At 42.4% G+C, this 26,371-nt stretch overlaps 1 protein-coding gene across 2 annotated transcripts; it reads right to left on the reverse strand.

Moving 5' to 3' along the window:
* LOC132992294 (amyloid-beta A4 precursor protein-binding family A member 1-like) lies at positions 1–25,914 on the reverse strand. 2 transcript variants are annotated; one of them, XM_061061518.1, is made up of 13 exons: positions 25,605–25,914; positions 16,568–18,527; positions 14,561–14,902; positions 14,065–14,104; positions 12,777–12,922; positions 6,388–6,420; positions 6,002–6,088; positions 5,543–5,743; positions 3,431–3,610; positions 2,617–2,829; positions 1,683–1,802; positions 1,288–1,428; positions 1–525 (listed from the first exon to the last, which is right to left on the reverse strand). In XM_061061518.1, the coding sequence occupies exons 2-13, from the start codon at positions 18,449–18,451 to the stop codon at positions 454–456; spliced, it is 3,459 nt and encodes a 1,152-aa protein (XP_060917501.1). In that variant the 5' UTR covers positions 18,452–18,527; positions 25,605–25,914; the 3' UTR covers positions 1–453. The 2 variants fall into 2 exon arrangements, with proteins under 2 accessions (XP_060917501.1, XP_060917499.1); XM_061061516.1 differs by having other exon boundaries at positions 14,561–14,926.
* Positions 25,915–26,371: the final 457 nt, after the last annotated feature.

Consider the following 26,371-nt stretch of genomic DNA (forward strand, 5'->3'; position numbering starts at 1 on the left):
TACTGACCACCGAGTTTATTCAGCAGATTTGTACATGCATTCTCCTTTTACATGACCACACTGTACTTTAAAAGTTCTTTATCATCTGAGCGGCCCTGCCTTTCTATAGGTCCAACATATTAAGAGTACATTCAGATATTACAGCTATTCAACCAAAGATAATATTTACTCTTTTTGCCACCTAAATATGCACAATAAAATCCACGGTTTCTCTTTGGTCAAACATAAGACGTCACACGAACACTCGGCCTAGTGAGATAACCTGCCTTCTGTCACACTGTGGATGTACATGTTTACAGGACAGTTTACTGTACAGATTAAGGCAAGTCAAGTGATATCAAAGAGGATCCAGAGAGAGGGGGGGGTCGAGGGGATTGAAAGTAACAGAAGGATGGATGGAGAGTAGCAAAGATAGACTCGAGTCGTGTGGGTGAAAAAAAGAGTGAGAGGTGTTCAGATGTAGACAGGCTGCTCCTGGGCTGTCAGCAGACGGTACATGGCTGCAGGCATCGTCTTCATGTGGATCTGGAGCGGAAAGAAAACAAATGGTGTAAATTCAAAGGCAGGAACACAAAATAAGAGACAATAAGACGTGTGAAGAGATGGTCATTGTTTTTGCTATTTTAATGATTTATTTCAGCATTTTTTTTTCCAAACCTGCAACGACCAATTCAGCCCACAGTATTAAAGTGTTAAAGCATAACCACGACATATTAATTAGGGTAAATCAAAGGCTTTACTCAAAGTGAAGCTTGAGAGGATCAGTCAGTGGGCGATACAATCAAAGAGTTCTAAGATCAGGAATGTGACCTCTCTTTTTGACAAAGAAATGTAATCTAGATTTTTTTAGTTAGATGGTGACAGGGAATGAATTTGTAAGATCATTTTCATGCTCAGATTGTATATTATTTTAAAGGTCACATATTCTCCTCCTTTTCAACCAGTTTAAATAAGTCTCTGAGCTCCCCAAAACATGTCATCATCATCATCAACCTTTATTGAAGTTCTCGGAGAGATCATTGAGGGCGACCCTCATTTACAATGATGCAGAGAAAACATACATAAATGATAAACAACGAGAAATGAGATAAAGCTACTACAGAAAATAAAATCAATAAAAGAGCAATGTGTGAAGTGTCTTGTTCTAAATCCACTCTGATCCTGTATTTGATCATGTCTATAAACTCCTCTATTTCAGCCCTGCTCAGAACAGGCTGTTTCTGTGTCTGTACCTTTAAATATGCAAATGAGCTGTGTTTTTTTTGTATACTTCAGAACTCGTCCTACCTCTCCCATGGCGTTCGAGAGGATCTGAACGATCTTCTCGTGAGGCGTCGCCACCACACTCTGACTGTTGATCTCGATGATCCTGTGACCGACACGGACGCCTCCCCTCTCCGCGATGCCCCCCCTCATCAGGCTGCAGATCTGTTGCACAGGACACAGTTCAAAAAGGGAGTTAACTTACACCGGGAGAACTTTCACTGTTTACAATCTGAGAACATGACCATGAACATTATCTGTACGATCACTTCACCATAGCTGCTGCTGAAGAACAGACACAGGTTTGAGAATACGGTCGACAACACAAAGCCTTTCTATGCTGATTTTAAAAAAAAAGCTTGTAGCATCTTTTCTGCAGTGGGATCCTCTGTATCTGTGTGGTCAGTCCTGATACTCACGATGCCGTTCTGGACGCTGAAGCCCAGCTGGTATCTGAGGTCCGGCCGGCGGATGAGCACCATGGTGACAGGAGGACACCTGACGATGTTCATCTTGATCCTGGACTGAGACTTCAGACCCTGAGGGGAGACAAATACAGAAATGAGAAAGGTATAAACACATCACACAAGCCTTCTGATGAATTAACATCTACAGATATCAGGGCCGACTCTCTCATCCTCGTTTCCATCTCTGACCACTGTCCTGTCAATAAAGGCATCAACAGCCCCATAAATAAACTTGACAAAAAAAAGATAATTTCAGAAAAGTACAGCAGTTGTGGCAGATTAAAGTGGAGAGAATTAAAAAGGTTCTGCTTTAAGAAAGTTTGAATCGGAAACTGGCGGCAGAACAAGCTCTGATTTGAAGGATAGAAAGTTTGCAGTCAGCTCAGGTGAGTGAAGAGAAACCTGCTTAGAGAGGAGATTGAATTGAATTGATTTTCTTTGTGAAGGGACCATGTACAATATTTAAGATAAATGTTTACTAGTTTCATGTTTTCATTCTACCTGTTATGTCTAACGTCTTTATTGCCGACAAATGAGAATGGAAAGTTAAAAAAAAGCTTCTTTTGAACTGCAGACATACAGTAGTTCCTGCTGAAACACATTGGCATCGAGTCAAACATAAATATGTTTCTCTTGACTATTTGACCTGTTGGTTTGACAGCCAAGAGAACGCGTCACACCAAACATGGCAGCTCTTTAAGTCATCCACTGGTCTGAATATTTCCTCTCTTCTAACAAGGACGGTTTGTTGTATGAACTTGAAAGATATGCCTCAAAGCTTTTTGATATTCTACATGCTCCTTTATTTTTTTAGTAGAGTATGTAAATCTTTATCCTCTCACTTACGAGTGTATGTGAGTCAAAATGTTGAGTGCAGCATGCGTACCTTGATGATGCTCTGGCAGGTGTTGAGCGGTAAACCCACCAGACTCGTCCCGTTGATGGTCATGATCTGATCCCCGATGTTGAGTCGACCGGATTTCTCGGCTGGGCCGGCGTGCATCATGCTGGCGATGATGACTGTTGGAAGAATGGACCCCCACCCGGACTCGACGATGACCACCCCCAGGATCTCTCCTTTCTGCTTCTCGATGTAAACCTGTGAGGAAGGAAGTCCCACTTTATTTCAGCAACTCCTTTCTCCAATTCTAAAAATCATCCTTTTGAGAATGTTTGAAGCAGTCCTCCTCTTGCAGGATTGATAAATGTATAATCCTCTTTTTTTGTGAAGTCACAGGGAGAATAAGGTTGGACCCATTTTTGAGCTTTTCACAGCCAGATGCACAATCCTGAGAAATGGGAGATGACAGTCGGCATTTAGAGCCGCAGAGGAGAGAGGAGAGTCTGAGGTCAGTGCAGGTTTAGCACCTCAAAATCACCTTCATACTTGGGTGACATTTTTGTCTGTCTGTCCCACAGCTGTGACTAAAAAAAAACAGCTGTTCATTGAAACCACTGAAGGGCAAACTCAGAGAGCAGACTGAGCAGAAAATTAAAGACACTGGTTCATTTCTGTTCCAACATTAACAGAATGTCATGACATGACCTGAAGGGCTCTTATTCTCTGCATTTGCAAAAAGTCAAGCAGTTCGTGCAGCACAGGTTATCAATCTTTTTTTAAAATAAGATATTGTATACTGAGTTTTAAGGGCAAGGTTTAACATTCCTGTTCCTGTGCTGCCACCTGCTGGCTAACTCACATCTCTGCAGTTCTCTGACTTGGAGAAGTGGATGAGGTCGTCGTTGTACATGTCCTGAGTGTTGAGCAGGTCGCTGTACTCCCTCTGGCTCAGGTCCTCGGGGTCGATGCCATTGGCCCTGAGGAACTCCTGGTAGGCGACGCTGAAAGACTGACCGATGGACTGAGCGATCAGCTGAGCCTGACAAAGAGAGAGGGAGAGAGAGAGACAGACAGACAGACAGAGAGAGAGAGAGAGAGAGACAGACAGACAGACAGACAGACAGACAGACAGACAGACAGACAGACAGACAGAGATAAGGACTGTAAGTTTTATGAACCCAGTGGGGATTTTGTGTTCTGAGACAAACTGAGCACAGGGTGTTCAAATGACTTGATTTAGTCCCACTTAAGGACTCACTCATGCGTTGTACTGAAAGTCTTTGAAGGACTCCGACTCTCATGATGCATTTCTTACTCATACCAAACTCTTGAATCAATACCAAAGACTCTAAAAAAATGTTTTTCCAAATCAGCTTTTTAGTTTCAAAAAGGGGGAACAAACCAAGGCACTCCTCTGATTAAGTAAAAAGCCTTGATTAAATTTCATCATGGAAAAGTTAAAAACATAAGTCATCACCGTCAGGTAGCGATGCGAACCCCTGAAGAAGGCTGTTTCTTTCTTTGTTTTGAACTTTTTCCATGATGAAACAATTTGTTGAAGGTGTTGTATTGTTTTCAGAGGAGTGCCTTGGTTTTTCATCCTTTTTTTTTTATTCCAAAGGCACCTTCACAACACTTTGTTTGAACTTCTGAGAACTCTAGATTCTCCTTTATTTTTTATTTTTTTTAGCTTTTGTGATGTCCAGTTGCTAAATTAGACTGAAAACAAAGATAAAGACGGCTCACACACAGCAGGGTTCCGATATTCCAGACTTTCAGAGACTTTTTAGCTCCACTCAGCTCCATCCCTTTTTGTGTGTGTTTTCTCCATTGTGTAACAGTTTCTAAATGTGGCCTGTATTCGAGTCACTTTCGAATAACAGCACTGACTCAGGCTGAGTATGGCCAGAAATACATTTGCTGTCACCTATTTCAAACCCCTGTGACATAATGTTCTCGCCTGAGAGCTTGTTCAGGCAGACAACCTGTGCTGCACAGATTTCACACTGACAGGCGTCATTCTCACGATCTACAATCACACACATCCTCCTAATAGAGCGATCTATTTAAGCTGCTCTGGTCTCGCCCTCTGCTCCGTCATTGTCTTGCCGTCTTGTACCAGTGCTGCATTTAAAGTCCCCACCACCACCCCAACATCCACCTGCAGGATCTGGGGTCATCACTCCTCAATTTCTGCATTTCAAATAAATCTGTGAGGAGTGACAGGTGAGTCGTCTGACTGATCTGAGCTTAAAGTTATGCTGTTCTCTTTTTATTTGCTTTTATCTCTTTTAGTTTCTTACATCTTTTTAAATCTTTGGTCCTCTTGGTCTCAGCTCGTGTTGTTGGGTTCTTGTGTTTCCTGGGTTCTTATAATGGTTCTTGTGATGGTCGGGTTATATATGTCTGTTGGGTATCGTGCACTTTGGGTTCTTTTCTCTTGAATTGTATTTAATTATTTTTAGTATTTTGCATTTGTTTGTTCTTGTTTTTGCTGTTTGTCAAAGCACCTGTAAACCTGTGTTTTTAAAAGGTGCTATATAAATAAAGTTATTATTATTATTATCATTATTATTATTATAAAGGGACAACAGTGGCCCAGAGTTAGGCCTAACTGAGTCTGCTCTGTGGGTTCAAGATGAAAATATGAGAAACGTTTTAGATGTGCTCACGCTTTAGTTATCCTTTTTTCATCCTTTCTTTAAATAATCATTTAGATTTTGTAACAGGTCGTATAATTGAACTTGTGTTTGACTCGGTTAAACTTGCCCTTGATCCACACTTTGAACCGGGTGCACAGACCAAAAAACGTCATCTAGCAGCACAACAAACTCCCAGAAACATCAGAGCATTGCTTTAAATAACGTCACACAAAACCAGTGTATTTTTTTTGTTAGGTCATCCCACCTCAGCTCATCAAATCCAAATCATTATATGTGCTGATTGAAAATGTTCATAACCGATAACTCACATCCTCTGACTCAAAGACGTGGCAGATCATCCGGTACAGCCGCCTGTCGTCGTGGCTCATGGTGGTTTGCTCAGCAGCGTGGTCCAGGTTTTCCTGCGCGCTGCGGGACCGGACCATCTTCCCCCGAGCCATCAGCACCACCATGTTCCCGATGTCCGCTATGTAGGAGATGGTCCTCAGGGGAAGGTCCATTAGAGACTCCTGGTGATCCAAAGAAGACGAGAACAACTCTAAATAAAAGACTTTACAATGGATCATTAATAAATGAGACGTTGTCACATTCACCGGCTACAGTTGTACGTTTTTGAATGAGGTCTGTTGGACTCAAAGGGGATATATGTTATTATACATGTTTTTTGTAGCACTAAACATATCTCTAGGATCAGATCTCTTTGCACAATGATATTGTCCCCTGTAGTACCAAAGATTAAAGGAAAAAGAGTCTGACCATGTTCATACCTGAGTGTCTGCGTTGAGGACTTTGATCCTCTGTGTGGACATGAACAGATCTACCTCAGCTGTGGACGGAGCCTCCCCGTCAGGGCTCTGCACGAGGAGACAAATAAAAACACTGATGTCTAATGCACTTTACAAAGTCATAACAGAGGGAGGCATAAAATGGAGAGTCAGCGGGACAGGAAAACAACAAAACATTACAAGACAGAGGTTTTTTTTCATAAAAGGTTGTTTGTATGAAGACAAAACATACAAATTATCTTATGTATTCATCAGCAATCTGTACATTTTTCAGCTAATGCTTTATTTTAAACATTACATCCGTACACCTGAGTTATCTTTTATGCAACTTGTACATCACAAGACAATAACAAAACAAACAAGTGTACCTTCTTTCTGTTCTTCGCCTGCTTCTGAGCCGCCTGCAGCGATCAAAAAATACACACACACAAAAAAAACCTCAGAAGAATTCAAATCAAGAAAACCCAATCGCCTCATTCACTGTCTGTGATCCAAATGCCAAATTAAAGGACAAAAAGGACCTCAAAGATGTGTGTGTATCTGCATGTGTGTGTGTGTGTGTGTGTGTGTGTGTGTGTGTGTGTGTGTGTGTGTGTGTGTGTGTGTGTGTGTGTGTGTGTGTGTGTGTGTGTGTGTGTATCTGCATGTGTTTGTGTGTGTGTGTGTGTATGGGAGGAAGTGATGTAACTGTCTATCACATCTGACAGAGCTGGCTGCCAGCGGCCTTCACAAACATTATCAAAAGTTCCTCTTAATCGATGTGACACGGACGACCCCTGAAGAAAAGGCGAGCGGCCTCGTGTCTGCGGCCGACGCCTCGCCACAGCTCAGGGTTTCATGATTCCAAATGTCTGCTGGTGCTGTCGCGCAGTTTGCTCTCTAAACTGTTCAGAGGTTAAAATCTCAACCTGCTGATGTGATTAAAGTGGATTTAATCTGTGGAAATTAAAAAAAGGATCATGGCTTTGACATGATCGGAGGTGATTCTGATGTGTTGCACGTTGTGAGTGAGACATCTTCTCATGATGGAGACGTTTAGACTTCTTGTATTGACACTGCATTTCACCGGATTATGTCATTTTGTAGGCCAACACTAAACAATTTGTAATTCATATTTCACAGAGTAAACAATCAACTGATCCATATCAGCCAGTGTAAACTTAATCATTAGTAGCTGCTGTAAATCTGAACTACAGAAGAATTCTGTTTGAAGGGTAAATATGCGTTCTGCATGCATAAGGACAGTCCAAAGATAGTTTCTTAAAGGCTTTATGTGTGATTTTTTGATCCAGCAGATGTCGCCCTTGAGCACCAGCATGAAACCAAAACAACTTACGCTGCATTGTTGTGTTAGCATGCTAATGCTAGCGATCTTTATTATGCTCGTATCTTCACACTGCATGTAAATTTACCTGAAATGAGTGTGATCTAGAAACACAGTTAAGCAGTGAGTACAGTATGTTATTCTTCTTTTCTCTAGTCCCTCAATTAAACAACTTTTATACTTGAGGGGAGGAGTCATCCGGCCGTCCTGACGATGTAAACAAAGTGAAGATATGACTCTGAAAACTCTGAAAACATCACAGACAGTGGGACTCGGGTGTTACACCCATTGTAGACAGTCATGACTCACAGAGTTATTTTCAGAGGATATACTTGATTTATATTATATTTAAGTGTGAAATATCACATATAAAACCTTTAAAGCATGAGGCATCACTCTGAAGGACTTTATCTTTACACTCTTTAACGTCCCAATAAAACAGAACTTTCAGAGTATCTAACTGTGACAAACCGTTCGCTGCAGACACAGCCATCTTTACAAATTCAGCGAAACCAAAAGAGCTACCCACTTTGTCCACAGGGGTCGCCAAAATCAACACAAACCAAAAGTTCTCCTGCAGGAGCTTTAAATAACAGTGAATTAGTGATTTGATATTAAATTCTACTCAGTTCATCCTTTAAGTCCAAGAGGATTTATTGTGCTGTATTTGTTCATAATTGGTCAATTCTGGTCTGTTTTTTTAAAACTGATTTTAGTATTTGGATGTGTTATTTATTTGGGCCTTAATGTTATTTGTCCAGTTCTTATGTTGTGTCTTGACTGTGATTGCAGCCTCTGTGTCGGTGTAATTTCCTGTAAAGGATTAATAAATGATCTGTCTGAAGATTCCCTCCTGACATCTCTGATAGAGCCGGTTTACAACAAAGGGATGGACGGGTTGAACTACCTGAAAGATGAAGTCTCTGTGATAAAACACATGGGCAGAATTCAGTTATCTTTTCACTCTAAGGCCGTATAGCTCGATTTATTTGATTGCACATTTCCCCATTTATTTATTTTTGTTGCTGTTTTTGTGACTGCTGATAATCTGCACTGTAGTTGATACATCATACTAAGTACTCATTCATGGTGTCAGAAAATGTGACTTTGTAAACACGGCTGTTGTTAAGATCCTCACAGCCTCTCTCTCTCTCTGAGCCTGCAGAAAACACGTCACTGTTTCTGTTTCAGCCTCGGCGCTGACCGCCTCCGCAGGCTGCCGTCACATCAGCATCCTGAGCCGCAGTCTGACTCGTGACCTGTGCTGGACGTCACCGTTCATACATCACTCTGTCACCTCCAGGGTTTCATCTCTGTTTATTTTTAGCGGACATCCTGAACAATAACCGTCTTTTGATGCCATTGTGGACAGTCCTGCCCCCGGACCTCAGGCTGCCCTCCATTAGAACGCTTATTTTTACACACTGAGATTTCTTCTTTTTTTCATCTTACCCATTTAGCTCTAGGTGCAATACATTACAAAACGTCTTTCTGTCTGCTTTAGATTATTTCTCTATTATTTGTACGTCAAAGGTTTAATGTAATTTAGCGTGTATGTTTTAGCTTATTTATGAGTTTATAAAAGAATATGTTTCATCCCACACTCTCTATCATGTTGTTATTTTAATGTTGTTGTTGACATCTCAAAGACAAATTTAAAAAAGTACAATCTGAAATCTGAGAAAATATAAATTCACAACATTGAGAGTTATTTTTTCACAAGTTCTTAAATACAGACGTGCAAGATGCAACAACTGAATATTTTATCTGTCTGAAAACAACAAAATCTGCTGCTGAATCAAATCCCTCTGGATGGAAACTGACCCTGATCCTGATCTCATTAAATGAATCTGGGATCAGCCAGATGTGAGGGGACCTCATTAAAACAGTTTTGTGGTCCGGTCGGGTCATTCTCGGAGGTAAGCTCACGTTGATCCCCCCCTCTGATACTAAAGTCTAACATCCTGACAAACAGACCGGACTTCTTAAGTGTTTCACTTTTGTTTTGTTGAGAGAGGGTTTTAAAAAAAAATCATTTAAAATATGTTTCATTTCACTTTCAAATAAGAGCTTCTTTTTTATTTTCACTTTAAACTTAACAGCTGCTGTAGCTGCAGAGCAGTTTGGTTTGAGTCTGTGAGACCAAACCAACATAAAAGTAAAGGTGTCTGATGTCAGTCACAGCTGCTCCGTGCTGTTTGTCAGGTTAGATAATAATCTACAGCTCAAACTATAAGAACCACATGTAGGATACATACATGTTTAAACATACATGTATAAAACTAATGGTACATGATGATGTCTCAAGTGTTTTCAGGTAACTGCTTTTGAATTTCACAACTTTATATAACGCCCTTGTAAATGAACTGATAGACCCTTTAGGATTAAAAGATGACGCCACAAATTGATGACACTCATTGGTTTACTGTTTTGGTCGTAAATATCTTGGTTCTTTGGATCCAGGAGGAAGCATTTTTGGTGAAGAGGGAGGAGCTGGAGACGAGGGAGGGGTTAATTAAGTAACACTGACGTGGAAACTAAGTTGCAATAAGAATGAAAGGTAACTGTGATTTTAATTGCAAATTATTGCCAGCAAAAAAAGCCTTTAAAAAAGAGTTGTGTCCAATTGGACGACCCATTCCTCAGTGAGTCTGTGAGTAGAGTTGGCCCCGGGCCCTTAACGTCATTTTTAGGTTGGTGTGATAGCCACCTGTCATCACAGGTATCAAGGCCCCTCAAAAGACCCTGTTCTGTTCTCGTGTTTATTTTACTCTAAAGGGGACCACAAGTCAACCTACAGTATGACCATGATGACTTGAAACTAGTGATTAAGGCCATGACATCATCATCATCATCATCATCATCATCATCATCATCATCATCATCATCATCAACCTGCCAGGTGACAACAGATGGAAACTGGTCTGTGGATTTAATCTGGTATATTTCTATGTAGATGTTCATTAATGTGCATTGTCTATTTTAAATAAATAAAATATTATAAATAAAATCAGAAAAATCTATCAAACACTAAGTTATTATTTGAGTCTACTGCCAAACAATCTGACTTATTCTTGCATTTATTGGTTTCGCCCCCTACTGGACAAAAGAACGACTGCAGATAGATACATCACTGAGCCTGCAGCTACATCCTCTTCTTATTCGTTGACTTTGTTACAGACTAAAAGATGAACCTCACTGTAAGAATAAAGTTAAATCCCTTCTCTGTATCCTCCACCAGCATGAGTCAGACCACTGCGTCCCAGCAAGTGAGACGCCAGACAGTGAATGACTTATGTATCCCTCCCCTCCTCATTACAGAGTCTCTAACCCCCTCCCTCCCTGTAGGTTCCTCAGACCTTAACCGAGGCGATGTCCTTAAACTGTCAGTCAGCCGTCCAGAAAGCACAAATTTGGCTCTTCTCCCGCCCTTTCCCCGCTGAGGACACTCTTCCCTCATCACTCTGAAATGGCAACCTCTTCCTGCTCATCTCTCGGGCTAACAGAGCACTGTGTTTGAACGCTATCTTCACCACTCAGTCCCTGACACCACCTACCATCAAGTGGATATTTCTTCTCATGTGAACAGTGAAAGCAACCTACATGAAACTATCTGAAATGAGCTACATATATCCACTCCTCTGCTTTGTTTGTTCTGTGTCTTTCCTTTGCGTGACCTGTATTGGACATCATGCACAGCGACTGGAGCAGAAAGCGGAGTCTTCAGTCTCCAGTGCTGCAGAGCCTTGATGAAGAGTTTATATAACATCCAGTGGAGCTCGTTTGACTAGTGGATCGGGAGCTGTGATCTGTGGATGATGCATTGTGCAGAAACCCGGAGACTCTTTGCCCGCCGACTGTGTTGACTGCTTTTAACTTTAAAAGACCCAAATATGAAGTGAACCTTATAGTTACATCACTGAAATGTCAGAGTGTGCAAAAGAGGCAACTCCAAAATGAAGGAGCTGCTGGGTTGATCTTCAGGATCCTCGATAAACCCAAAGTGTTCACTTTAAGAAGCTTAAAGGTTGTGAAGACTCTGATGGTTTATTCTCCGTTTAAGGTTTTACAAACCCCGCCACTTAAGCTGTATGATGTTCATACTTTGTGTAATGGTGTTGGCATGTTTCTTTATGGTTGTACCATTTCATCAAACGATTAGATTCCAAATGTCTTTTTGATGTTTTCAGGCACATTTTCACAAATTCAGCGTGATAGATTTAGTTGGTTTTTTTTAGGCTGACACAAGAAAATGTTTTTTTCTTCAGATATAAAATTGTGAATTATTTTTCTATCCCAATATATCAGTCTATAAACATTCATCTGTCAAATGAATTGAATGATCTGAGGGACCCGGATCAAAGTGAGCTCCTGTCTCTCCTTCTCTCTCTCTCTCTCTCTCTCTCTGTAATTCATGTCCTACCTCCCGTGTCTTATAGCTTCCTGTGGATCGTTGCTGCTGTCCTGTCACACTGAGGAATGGGCCGTCCACTATTAATATAATATAAAGTGTTACTGACATCTCTTTAATGCAGGGAATCCTATATTGGGGCGCAGGATCTCTTTCACTGCTGGCACAGCATGGCATATGTTTTAAAAGGACTTCGAGCTAGACGTAACCCTGTGAAGGAATCTACACCAGACACTACAAATGATGAAGTTTTTGTTGTTTCCTCTTTAAAAGGGACTTTTTTTCACTTTGTTGTCAAACACTGAAGTTTCTATTCTGTACTTAATAAATTCTAAAACTATAGGAATTTGTTAGCAAAGAGTGAGACTTACAGTGTGTTTATTATATGTCAATATATATGTGTGTGTGTGTGTGTGTGTGTGGGGGGGGGGGGGGGGGGGGGGGGGGGGGGGGGAAGAAAAAAACTTTAACATTATAATTATTACCATAAGTCTGTATGAGCTGTTGTTGATGATCTTGGTCTCTCTGTGCTCATGGTGGATTATTGTCGGGTCTTTGTAAACAGTAAAGTCTAGACCTGCTGCTTTTTTGTGAGTGTTGTGAGATTTCATTTGTTATTAATCGATGCTTTAAAAGTGATTCATTGATTGAATAAGAAAATTGGTCAGCAGTTTAACAGTTTGTACCTAAAGAATTAAAAACTTTTTTGGCATATTACTGACCATCTATAGAGATGTTTGGTTGATATGCATTGTTTCCTCTGCTCTGATTGGCAGGTCAGTGTGATAGCTGCTTGTCATAGCCTTTCCCTCTCATGTATTTACCATTACTAACTTTCATTTGGACCAGGAGTTACAAGTTGAACAATCTTTTTTTAACTTAAGGTATAAGGTATTAAAGTGACTGAGAGGTAGGTTCAGTTTCTGGGAGAATTCAGGTTGAAGGCACTTTCACAATCTTATATACATTCTACCGTATTTTTCCCGTGTTGTCACCATCAGAAAATATTCAAATAAACTCACCCGGACTCTGTTCATGGCCTCCTGAGCTTGCTGCATGCGGGCGCTCTTTGTAGGCGTCCTCTCTGACAGCAGGTGGGTGCAGCCCAGGTAGGTGGCTGCAAAGATGATGCCATCAATGAGGTCTTCAGGGTCGCATGGTCCTGGAACTACATCATCCCAAATACACCGATTAGCACATTAACAATCATTAAAATATACTGTAGCATACAAACATTTAAAGGTGAGGATAGGGAAATGAAAAGTGTGTGTTGGAGCTGGATCAGGACAGGGGTAATAAAAAACGGTTATGTGTGTGCGTGGTAGAGCTGCACGATGAAGACAAACATGTGATGTGCAATTACATTGTCGATATCGATGACAATATGAAGTGTGATTAAAAAGAGATCAGTTTGTTTTATATGTCCATCTGCTGTTCTACCCCTGTTTGAGACATGAATCTCCAGGAAACAAGTTCACTAAAGTGTCATCAATGAACTCAAGAGTAGCTTAAAGCTGCTTAGACTTCATCTGACTGTCAAAGTATTCTGAGGTCTCCATCCAAAAGGTTAAATGTAGACATTCTGAGTGACAAAGCCATTTACATAAAACAATGTTTCTTATTTATTGCAATAAATTCAGACTTTGCATAAAGTGTTAATTGCAGATACTGATATTTAATTTAGTTTAATTTAACATCATTTATTAATCACTGAGGGAAATACTGGTTTCTGTTTCAGAGACATGCTTCTCACACACACAGGCCCGATGTATAGGCCGACATCAGTGGAGAGATATACAAATAAAAATTGATTGATTGATTGACATAAGAGCGGGGCTGCTACACACTACTACATAGGGAGCGCACCAGAGCGGGTTGGGGGTTCGGTGCCTTGCTCAGTGGCACCTTGGCAGTGCTCCAGCTGCCAGATCAACTTCCACAGCCGCCTCCCACAATACAGCAATAGTAATGAAGTTGCGGTTAATTGCGTTGTATTAATCAGTGTGTTATTTAGGTTGGCAAAATGTTATTTTCTTGAATATCATATAAGTGTGTTTGGATCTTTTTTTTTTTTTGAAGTTCTGTTATAAATAATTTACTTGTGAATGAAATGTGCAAAACATGTGTTAGCCTGATCCTCCAAAATATCAAAACATGATTTTTAATGTGGACTCACTGCCAAAAACATGAAATAAAGAAATGGATTGTAAAAAAAGAAGAACTCCAAATCAACAGAGGAAAAAAATGGAGCTGGAAATAAAATTTCAGAAGAAAGAATAATACATGATACAAGATTGATTTTACACTCACCGTCCACAAATGTTGGAAACTGAGGAAGAGATCTGCGAATCTGTGAAGGTGAGAAGAAGACAAACCACATCAGCGTCCTTATTATTTCTCCTCACATACTGCAGGTCTCTCCTAACTCATTGAAATTCTGGGAGACTTTTACTGCTGTCAGCCGTTTAGCTGCTGGCAGATAAACACCTCGTAAAAGATGCCCGTCTGCCTTTTCCAGGATTTATCATCCTCGCTGAAAAGGATCCAGTGAGCCCGGCTTTTTTTAGACTGCTTTCAGCCTTTAGCTTGTTTACTTTTAGACAAATTGGCATCTTTCAAGGTAAGCTGAATTTAGCTGTTGGAGGTTGTTGTTTGCACGACTCAGAGATGTGAAGACAACACTGCCTCCTGGTTACTTTGACACTTCAGAAAAACTTCAGATTGTGAAGAATCCTGGGCAGGATCTGCAGCTATGAGGAGCGTCTTCTGTTCTATATTTTACACATGTTAATTAATGGACTCTCACATCCTGGACAGATGGCGGCTGCGGAGGCGTCGCCGGCTGCACTTGCGGTTGCGGCTGCTGCGCCGGAAGCTGCTGACGCTGTTGTTGGTGCTGATGCTGACGCTGCTGATGCTGATTAGGCTGCATCTGTGGGTACGTCTGAGGTTGTGAGTATGTCTGGGTCGGCCGGGTGGTGTCTCTCTGCTGTGGATGCTGGCCCTGGTGGTGGTGTTGGTGGTTGTGTTGGGGCTGCTGTTGGTGATAATGTTGAGGAGGAAGTGCTCTAGCTGAGTCAGCTCTGAGCGGACTGACCGGCTCCCGGGTTGGAACTGAGGCGTAGCGGGACGGAGACTCAGACGCTGACTGCGAGGGGGAGTGAGGAGAAGACTATCAGGAGGAGACAGAGACAAATAGAAGAGCATTTATTTTAAATTTCCTCTTTGTAAGTGCAATGCATCTACAGCAACACCTTCCTCCCACCATTAATGATTCACAGGGTTTGGGCATCAATCCAAGAAACAAAATGAAATGAGAGCCAGGGATGTAAATCCTTAGTTTGCTTACTTCCCAGAAGCGATGAAGTCTAATCTAATCATCGCAACATGGCAGTTCCAAACTCCTTGGGCAATGTCACTCATCAGAACAGACTTAAATGAGCGGTTCAATATCTTTTTTAAAAAAGATTTATTTTGGGACTTTTGCCTTCAGTGGATAGAGTAGGAAATCAGGGAGAGAGGGAAAGGAGTCACGGGTCAGACTGGGACCTGAACCGCCAGCTTGAAGGACTATAGTCTCCGTACATGGGGCGTGACCTTTCCACTAGGTCATCAGTGCCCCAGAATAGTTCAAAAATTGAAAAGATAAATGAAAATTGCACCAAGAAATGTCAATAAATGACACCAAAATATTACTTGTTCATACTCAGACAGATGTAGAGGCTTTTGTGTCCATTTTCTTATGACCATGACTCAAGCAAAGTCAAGGACTTGTACATGGAAATGTGTTCTAACTTTTAAGGAAGACAGAAATAAAGCTTTATGTTAGTTACTGTAGGACACAGAAGTCATACCCTCAGCTCATTCTCACATCAAGGTGGTTCATTTAAACACAACTTCCATCTCACTGATCTCTGCTACATCAATGCTGCTACTGATGGCAAAGCTTTGCCTCGGCCATCCAAGGCGCCTCCCTCCTGCCTCGAGCCTTTAGTTCACCCTTTCGGGCGGTTTAGCACTGCGCTCCCTGGAAACCTGGGACGTGCTGCTGCTCCGCTAACCCAGGGAGCATCTTTCAAGAAGAGCCTTCAACCCCAAGCTAAACTGTGAGTCCATTTTACAATGAAATGATTACATTTATGAAGAGAGTGTTCCTGACTGAACTGAATTTTTAAAGAAACAAGTTGCAGTGTTTGGTGTGACAGAACTTCAGGTGACTCAGGAGAACACTGAGAGACCTGCAGGATGCAAACAGCTGTCTCTAAATATCCTCCATCCTGCAGATGTTGATGAAAAGAAATTTAAAGAAAATGAGGGCTCTGCTCTCCTAAATAAATAAATAAATGGTTTTTTTTAAGGCAGTTACTGTAGGGCGTCTTTACACATACAGCAGTGTTTCTTCTCTGTCAGTCAGACACATCATACCAGTGCAGCCTGCTAGAGTTAAGACTTTAATCTATATTTTTTATTTAGCTTTTTGATACTATTGCATGGGGAAATCATGAATGTATTTCCTGGACATCTCCCATTTCTAAGTACTAATCTATAGTTAAAGCTGACAACAGGAATCATTCCTCTGGCTCTTGAGTTGAAAGATTTAGATACATCCAGGGGAATCAGGAGAAGTTAAGAATAAATCATAGTTTATTTGGTCTTTTCCCTTTTATGATGACTTAGGATCCTCTCATGAATGAAATGTTTGTTCAAAATCCTGAAAGGTTTTGGAGAACTGATGACTCATTTTATGTTTATTTTTTCTCTAAAGCCTGGAGGAAACGTTAGGATGGTTTATTTCTTCAACAGTCATACTCACATGTCCAGCTGTGGTCTGCAGCGGGTACAGGTCCTCTGTGGGGCTGCTCTCCTGCCTCATCACCCAGATCGGCTCCACAGGCTGGTCAGGTGTGTACGGGGAGCGGACTGCCTTAATCTTCACCTCCTCTATCGCCTCCTTAATGTCTTTGATGGCCAGGCTGATGGCGTCTCCTGAGCCCCTCGAACCTTCCTCTCCATGGTTACCCACGGCGGTCCTCTCCTCCTGGGCGTCACCTGAGCTGCTCTGCCAAGACAAGGGGCTCTTGGCCTGGGTTTCTCCTGACCTCTGAGCCGGCCTGCGACTTTTTGGAACAGGACTTTGATTGCCGCCGTCCCCCTCGCTGTCGGACTGTCCGTCGTAGTGGTGTAGCCGGCAGCCGACAGAGCGGTCCAGAGGGGAGTGATGGGAGATGCGGTCTCTTCCCTGCCTTGGGGCATAGTGAGAGCCCTTGGTGGGGGACGGCGGAGCCCCTTTTTGTACATTCTCCTGTCTATGGCTGGTGAAGGGCTCTTGGCGGGACTCCTGACGGGCTTCATGGGGCTCAGGCCTCCAACCAGATTGCCTGCGAGGCTCTCTATGCGACTCAGGGTAGGACGTCTTAAGAGGCTCAGGAAAAGAGTTGGGATGGGATTTTGCCTCTGCGTATGACTCATACACCGGCTCCTGGTACGATTTTTGGTGGGACTCTGAGTAAAAGTCTGCATAGGTTTTAGGATAAGATTCCGAGCCGGACGTGAAGTGTGACAGCGAGCACGACTCGGAGCAGTCCTCATCGTCGTCGTCATCCTCGGGTAGGAGATCGTTGTCGGGCAGGGGGCTCATGCTTGCGTCCTCGCTGAAGTGGTCCAGCTGCGGGAAAGGTGGGACGTCCGGGGAGGAAGGTGGAGTTGGCGAGTGGAGTGGCGGCGGGCTGTGCAGAGGTCCGTCCATGCTGAGCGAGGCGGCGCTCTCGGTGTCCGAGCAGAGGTCGGTGATTTCACTTCCCTGAGCCGCGATGTCCTCTGCCACGTCCTCCATCGCTTCCTCCTGATCCTCCTCCACCCTCTCTGCACACTCCTCTGCTGCATCGTCGTCATGACTACAGCTAAGGCGAGCTGTGGTGGAGAGGTGGTCTCCGTCATCCTCTGTCTGCTCTTGTTCTTCTCTGCTCCTCTCCTTACCTTCCTCCACCTCCTCTCCACACTCCACTTTGTTCTCCTGGATGTCCTGGTCCTCCTCCGCCTCGGCAGGAGGAGTGTGTTCGTGGTGCAGTTGCTTGTTGTGGGCAGCAGAACCAGGTGAGAGGTGGGTGGGGGTTACAACAGCTATGGGAGTCTGGTGAGAGGATGCCCTGTCCTGCGATTGGTCCATAACAGGATCATCTGACCTGTGTTGCAGCACCTCTCCTGGACCCTCCGTTTCCTCAACAGGTGAAGCATCCTGCGTCTCTTTGATCGGCTGCCTCTGCCTCTGACCTCTGAGTCTAGGGTTAGGGTCACCATGGCGGCGGTAACGGGCGACACCGGGGCGGGGCTGCTGGACGGGACGAGGCTCGTCCTCTCTGTCCTCGACACCATCCGGCCTGCAAGGTGCTGCCTCCGGGGACAAACCAGGACTCTGAGCCTGGCTCTGCCCCTGACCCGACGGAGGCCGCCGGCGATGCCGAGGAGGTCCCCGACCTGAGGGTGGTTGGTGGTGGTGGTGGTGGTGAGGAGCGTGGTGATGGTGGTGGTGATGATGGGGATTCGGTTCCCCGTCCTGGTTGAGCATCTGACAGGGCCTCCAGGAGCGGCGGACAGGGGGATCCCCGGCTGTCAATCCGTTGGCCTGCCTGCTCCTCAGAGGGGCCTTCTGCTCCTCGCCTGCTTCCCCTGATGCCTCTCCCTGATACTTCTGGCTCATGGCTCGGGCGTGATCTCACTTTATTTTTTAGAACATGCTGTACTTAGCTCCAAGAAAATTCTGCTCATGGCACAACCTGGGAGAGACAGAGGCAGAAAATAAATAGGACTTATAGGCAAACGATGCTCAAGTAAATGCATGAAAAGAAAAAAACTAAAACATTGTTAGCACTAAGGATGCATGTATCTGTTGAGCATCAGTATCTGCCCTGTTGACAGACATCAAGTCTAAACACTATCGAGTTATTTCTTGTTTTAATCACCAGAAATTGCAGTCAAACTCCTGCACACTGTCTAGATTGCACAAATACATTAGCAACATTTTGGTTGCCAGTGTGTTTGTGCAATTTAGTATTTAGACCGGGTCACCTCCTCTGCTCTCTGTTTGTTTGTAAGAGACATAAACCTAAATGTTGCATCTTCATGAGACACAGACATCAGTAACCCGCTGCTGTCTCCTCTTCTCTTACGACAGCGTTTGGTTAAAAATAAGACTTTTGGATACGATGGTCATTAAAGTAACAGAAATATTATTAAAAACACTTGGTATCAGAAAACTATCAAGGTATCATCATTTTGACAACCTTAAACCTGAACTATGATCCCCTCTTTGTTGTGATTTTTAAACTCCAAACTGCTTTGATAAGTTAAAGGAAAGATAATGGTTTAGACTATTGGACACAATTTATTCAATTTAATTGTTAATATTTTTATCTCTAATTAATCATTCTTTATTCTCAGTACAACATTATCATGCTCAATTAGGAATCAACAAATGTCCTTTGATACAGTATATATATTCAAATCTATCGGGAAGTCTACTGGTGGTGTCAGCCATGATGGTACTTAAGCTGTTGTCCGTCTTTCATAACACTCTCCTCTCCAAATACTGCATCTCTTTCTTTTCTTAACCAGTTTGTAGTTTTCTTCAAATAAAAGCTAAATGACTATATTTTTTGGGGAGAAATGTTGTGTACAATAAAAACAAAAAAATGCTAATTTTACTGAAACACAAACCTTTAAAGAGTAGAACCAGAGAAGAACAGATTGGAGCAGTTAGTGTGTATCTGTATATAATTGATGAGCATGAATAAAATCCTACATTTTTTTAGCTTCCCAATGTCAGCACTGCCTCTGATGAAAATGATAACTGTTTAAAAGTTAAATTTTCACCCTACCAACGCTAATTAAGCCATAGCATCTTGATCTGATACTATGCACTTACACACACACACACACACACACACACACACACACACACACACACACACACACACACACACACACACACACACACACACACACACACACACACACACACACACACACACACACACACACACACACACACACACACACACACACACACACACACACACACACACACACACACACACAGGAACTCCCTCTCTCTCTATTGCCAATAGCAGAACCCTAAATCCCAGGGGATTCATCTGGGTGTGTACTACACTTTAATCTGCACCACGTTCATCCGTCCAGCAGCAGCTGGCAGATGGCAAAGGATAGGAAGAGAAAAAAGGAGGAGGAGGAGGAGTAGGAGGAAGAGGAGGAGGAGGGCAGAAGGACAGGGAAGGATATCTCTGGTATCAGATAAGACCTGGCAGAGAGACGAATAAGGCTACGATGTGAATAATAAATGCCCTCAGTGTGAGAGAGAGGCCCAGTTTTGATATTTATTTTATATGACAGGGCTATCGGGGTTTCCGTCAGTTCGCTCTTATCGCGACCTTCAACATGTCCGAGGTCAACGAGCTGAGAAAGGACATAAAAAATATAATCCTTGTAGCTGCTTCAGGAACGATAAGAAGAAGAAAGAGACGTATGCTTTTTTTTGAAGGGCCTATATTTATCAATTCCTGCTTCTCCATGATTTAAACAAGCTGCTCTCATACGTCTTCTATCGAGTCCGAACAATCAATAAATGTGTGACTGTATGTAAGAAACATCTGTTTTCATCCTCGTCTTCCGATCTCAGATAAATGGCTGCTGAATATTTACTGTGCACTCCTTCAGTGATCTGTCTGAAATCCAGACATTATTGTTGTTTGAACATCAAGATTATCACAAATTCAAGGCTGAATTAGAGAAGATGGCAAGTTAAGAGTCGAGAAGTAAAACTTGTAGTATTTTAAGAGCTTCCCTTTATTTCTTTTGCACGATACAGCATTGCCTCTTTGTCAGTAATGTGCTTAGAAAGGATTGCAAATAAACATTTCCTCTACAATAGATGTTGCCTGACAGATTCTTTGAGGAAAAAAGGCGACAAACTTAAAGGAGGAGCAAAATGTCTCGTGTCACTATGTCTCTCTTCATTTAAAGAACACCTGTGCAATGGAAAAAACCCTTTGTCTGCTTGGATGTTAAATCCAGCTTATTATAACCTGTGCTCTGTTTTCAGGTATTTGGGTTAAAAAATAATTTGGAATCCCTCTCATAGATGAATTCAGCCAGCAGGTGAAATAGCTGCAGCCCATCAATAACAACACAGCTGAAGCACGTCCACTACAGGCGCTTCTTTCTGTGTCCGACATGCTCAGATTGTCATCCAAAGTGTGTGACTGACAACATTACAGAAGGGATTCCTCAAAGAGATACACTTATTTTTAACAAGTAGCAGCCATTAGGGTTTTTTTCTTACCACTGTAACTTTTGCTGCTTTGCTAAAGTGCTCATGATGGATAGGCCAGATCTTTGTAACATAACAATGAGTAAGGTCTTTTACCTGCTTTTTGTAAAGTGTCTTGAGATAACACTTGTTATGAGTTGACGCTATACAAATAAAAATTGAAAATTGATTGATTACTTCATCCTCTACAAACTTATCAGACTCCATTGACAAAAACTGTATTTATTCCTGGTAGAGCATGAGAGTTGCTGGTCGGCCGCTGCCTCGGTCGGTCACAGTTTTGTGTTTGAACAGGTCTGCTCTGATCCAACATGACAAAAAAAAACAAATTCAGCTGTGGCTCACCTCTCCTGTGTTCAACACAAAATAACCCTTTTTGTTAAGGGGTTATCTTACCGTTAAAAAAAAAAAAAAAAGAGGACTCTTTCATTAGTGGTCCTCTCTGTTGTTGTCACACAGTTAAGGAAAAAAAAGCTTTTTTTCAGTTGACGCACTTTGACCAGGAACTTTTTCCCTACAGGATTATGTTACTGCCATGAAAGCCTGCTTTGCACTTTTGAAACAGAAACGATTTACAATGGTGCAACAAACATTTTGTACTCATAAGTCATTGAGCCTAAAGTGTACGAATTAAAATAGACCCCGGAGTTAAAAATGCATACTGTAAATGCTACTTCAACGTGATCACATGTTCTCTTTCAGTGTAATAATAACTGAAGATGTAACTTCAACAAAATGTGTGTAACTTGTTTTGGTCAGTGTTTCTTCTTCTAAAAATGATTATAAGATAACATAAGACATGCTTTATTAATCCAACAATGGGAAATTAAATTTGACATACTCTGTTGTTGAACATGCTACACACGCGCACACATGCCCAAACAGGATCCTATGGACATGCACTAATGGAGAGAAGTCAGAGTGAGAGGGCTGTTTTCTGTTTTGTATCGTTTCATCTCTTCTGTTTGTTTTTTTTGTGACTCATTTGTCATGTATATGTCACCAGTTTGTCACGCTATTGCATGAAATAAAAAAAGATTGAGAGCGCTTGTGAGCTGTTAAGAGGGTTGGTGCCTTGCTCAAGGGCACATCAGTAGTGCTCAGGAATTGAACAGCTAATTTCCAGACTTGGTCCGTTTGAACAGGCGACCCTCCGGTTCCTAGCCCAAGTCCCTACAGACTGAGCTACTGCCGCCCCCCTTAATAAATTCTTAGTATTAATTCTTCCTCTCATATTTATAGGATTATGTAAAACATATTGGATCCATTTTGATCATGTGAGCTTTCTTTTTATAATCAAAGTAAATGTATGATAAGCCCTCTCCTAACCGTCAATTACAGCAGCTTGTCTTGAATCAACATGTTTCATGTAGGATTAAGCAGCAACAGAAGGTTTACCGACGTGTTTGTCATCTTATATGTGCAGAGATATAAACTCCAGTCTTTTCAAATCGAAGTCGAGTACATAGAGCCGACACAGGGGGCAGGGGTTAACGATTATCCCTGTAATCTGAGCACGAACCACAACTGTCAGGGACAGAGCACAAAGGGATGCAACAGGAGTCAGGGCGGACTCCCCGGGTGGCTAATGTGTCCCTCTGCCAGGAGTTTTAGGACTGGATGGCATCGGGTTGGGCGACTCTGAGGGATGGGCGGGGCAGGGGGGGGGGGGGGGGGGGGGGGGGGGGGTCAGAGAGGAAGGGTGGCCCGGGTCACAGATGGCCCCTGGCAGCGTGGCAAAGAAACGCACAGGCCCGCAGAGCCGTGAGCCGAGCGCTGCACGTCCATCTGTCAGGCTGCAGTGAAAGCTGCGGGGTGGGGGATTTACTAGCCCATTAACTCACTGATCTTATACTGACAGACAAACACACACTGACAACACACGTGCAGCTATACAGACCTGCAAGGACTTTCACTGATTATTGACCTAACTTCAACTTCCTCCACTGTAAACCCTTAATGTATGGCTGAGTAGGTAAGGCAAACAGAATCATTCTGACTGTAGTTTTCAACTGATGATCACTGTCAACATATATGTGGCTGTCAATTGTCATGTATCCTCTAATTCATGAGGAAACTGTGAAAAATGACCATCAATATTTGGTGATGTCACAGTGTGGTGATATGTTGTGGATGAATTTGTTCCTTTTAGATGGATCTTGACCAATGAAATGTCAGCTGAAATTGTAAGTTAATAAGGAAATACCACAGACATACAGTATCAGTATTTATGGATGCTTGTTCAAAACAGCCAAATGCAGCCATTTGAAAACAATTCTCTGTTTGATTTAAAATAGTTTCTATCAAACAGTCGGTCCAGTGCCCACACTCAAAAGTTTACACTACTCTCAGCTGTTTCTGTTGTGATTTAATAAGTGGACGATGTGTGACCATATTAAATATTCTACTTTATTTGTTGAAGAAGGCAGCCTTCTAACTTTTGTTTAGTCATATTGATGCACATAGAAACAGATCTATTTTAATGTTAATTCAAATATTTAGGTTGGATTTTTACTCTCCAGTATTTTCTATGTATTTATTTATTTAACCTTTATTTAACCTTTATTTAACCAGGTTGGTCCCATTGAGATTGAAAACCTATTTTTCAAGGGAGACCTGGCCAAGACAGGTATAAGTGTTTCTATATGTCTTAAAGACCTCATGTTTCAGGAAGTATTTTACACTGTACATTCTCATAAACAATGTTTAGTTGCAAGAATAAAATGACCACTTGGGTTCATTTTACTCACTCTAAACATTTATATAACCACAGAAAACAGTCACTTTGCCAAATGAATAAACTGTCAAGTTCCATTTATTGCTTGTCTTTTAAAGGGATGAGATTTGTGAAGTTAAAAAAAAAAAAAAAACTGCACCTGAGTCCTGCAGTCAAACACAGCTGCCAAATATCCAGGAGCAGTAGCTGGTGAATCATTTGGATGCTGAAGGAAGGATTTAAAACTAATCTTGGGCGTGCTTGTTTTATCTCCAGATGTATATTTATGAAGAGGGTGATAGACTCTAACTCTCTGCACTGGATGCTGCAGTGATCAGGTGAATGCAACATTAAAGGTACATCTGTGAAATGGAAAAAGGAAATGCATCATGTACAGTAGGTGCATCATCTCACAATCTTATCTTGCACACAAATGTTGTCAAAAACAAGACATGGCACATTCACCATGAAACCCTTTTATCGGCATAAACACAAAGTTTATTGGTTGCTGATTCCAACCCAATCCATTTAATATCCTTTCAAACAAATCAAGAACATTGAGGCATGGGGGCGCCAGTAGCCTAGTGGTTAATGTGCTCACCCCATGTACGGAGGCTTGCCCTCCAAATAGGCAAAGATTTGAATCTGATTCGCTCGCTTCCCACATGTAATTCTGCACTCTCTCTCTCTCTCTCTCTCTCTCTCTCCCTGATTCATGACTCTATCCACTGTCCTCTCTCAAAATAAAGGGATAAAAGCCCCAAAATAAACCTTAAAAAAAAACACAAAAAAAAACAATGGCGCTTATCACCAGATCTGCTTGTGATTTGCTGCATTTTTAAAAATAATAATATAATAATAAAAATAAAGATATTCAAGCATTTAGATGTTGGTTGAACATCACTTCAATTTAAAGCTTTAACTATGGACTCTGGGATATTGTAAAGGGCATCTTTGGTTTTCCTAGCCAACGACGAAACTGTTCATTAAAAACAGTTTTTATCTACTAGATCAGAATAATAAAAAAAAAATGACTGTCCTCACTTTGGAGGAATCTCCTCATCTTTCTATTCTTGGTATCATGATTCATCCTCTTACATATCTCTCCTCATCCCGCTGCCTCTTACACATTTACACACACACACTCTCTCTCTCACAAACACACACACACACACACACACTCTCTCACAAACACACACCCAGACACGTTCAGACATATGGTGTATGTTGGGATTCATCAATAGTCGTATTGCTTACATTATGTTTACATGAAGACTACGCCGTTGCTCCAGAGGGAGACCATTAATCCATGAACAAGTGCCAAACTGGCAAGTGTTTTTTTTTTTTTTTTTTTTGAAAGGCTTAATGCTTCTTAAATCTCCTCCAATGGCCTTGAATGGTTTTATGTTAAAAGGGCAGAAGCTTTTTCCTTTTGGGACTGTTGTCGATTATAATGTGTCCTGCATCCTGTCTGCTTGAGATACGCTAAAAACCGGATGCAATCCATCTACATGATAACGTTATTCTAGAGAGGGTGCACGCAATCCGGGGTTATTTCTTGGTATCTGACTGCATAACAAGACTGACAGCTATTTCAAACAAGTGCAGCAGACTGTCACCTGTCCAAATGCTTTCCTTTTACCCTCCTCGCGGTCTGGATTAAATCTCCGCAGGTGTCGGATCCGCCATAAGCGAAAACAACCCGAACAAATTCCTACCCCCCCTTCCTGCCCCCACACAAAACCCGGAGTCCCCCTGACCGGCTGCCGGACAGGACATTCACTCCATTACCTGCATGTCAGTGGAGGAGAGGCCCGGGTCCGGCTGCTGCAGTACTCATCGTCCCCGTTCCCGTGCCTTCTCGCTCCGTTTGGCAGGTTGGCTCGGTTTGATTCTGTTTTGTCCCTCCAGACAACTTGGTCGGATTAAAGCGGAGAGCTCAGCAGCCCCTCCTCCTGCACCGTGACATCAGAGCGGATTAGCGATGCACAAAGCGCCTTTACAAACAGTGCTGATGCTGGTGGTGCAGAGCAAGACACACAAGCGGTGCTTTACGGCCATGAGTGAACCCTCATCCCTCCCACTCCATCAGCTGCCTGCAGAGAGAGAGAGGGAGAGAGAGAGAGAGAGAGCGCTGCCTGCTGCAACACCGAGCTCTTCTGTTCCCACGGTCTGTCGGGGGTGTCGCTGTTAACTGCTGCTGGAGCTCTCTGCTTGTAGTTGAAGTTAGTTAATCAAGATCCCCATGATGCACCATAGAGCCGGATGGGAGAGCAAGTGTCATCCCTCGAGCGCTTATTTGAGCCCAATCACTGCAGTTTTAGAGAAGCTTTTTTGAAGCATAGCTTTGTATGGAACAATCTTTGTTTTTTTTTTTTACAGGAACACGGTGAACTAAATAACAAAGGCTAATCCCGAGGACAATCAGACTCCCAAAACAGAAAATGCTATAAAAAAAAAAACAAGTGGTGTTAAAAAAAAAAAGGAAGCCAATGCAGAAGTTTAAAATCCTGCAGTTCATCGAGTGTCCACTTGAGGCATGGCTGCTGAAGCATCAG

Source organism: Labrus mixtus, chromosome 17 (assembly GCF_963584025.1).
Source record: "Labrus mixtus chromosome 17, fLabMix1.1, whole genome shotgun sequence".
Taxonomy (NCBI): domain Eukaryota; kingdom Metazoa; phylum Chordata; class Actinopteri; order Labriformes; family Labridae; genus Labrus; species Labrus mixtus.

Excerpts from the sequence above, each read along its gene's own strand:
- LOC132992294 (XM_061061516.1), bottom strand. The coding sequence starts at position 18,451 with ATGAGCCAGAAGTATCAGGGAGAGGCATCAGGGGAAGCAGGCGAGGAG. Across the intron at positions 12,923-14,064 it reads GTTTCCAACATTTGTGGACG|TTCCAGGACCATGCGACCCT; the intron begins GTGAGTGTAAAA and ends GGGATGATGTAG. Across the intron at positions 2,830-3,430 it reads AGTCAGAGAACTGCAGAGAT|GTTTACATCGAGAAGCAGAA; the intron begins GTGAGTTAGCCA and ends CCTTCCTCACAG.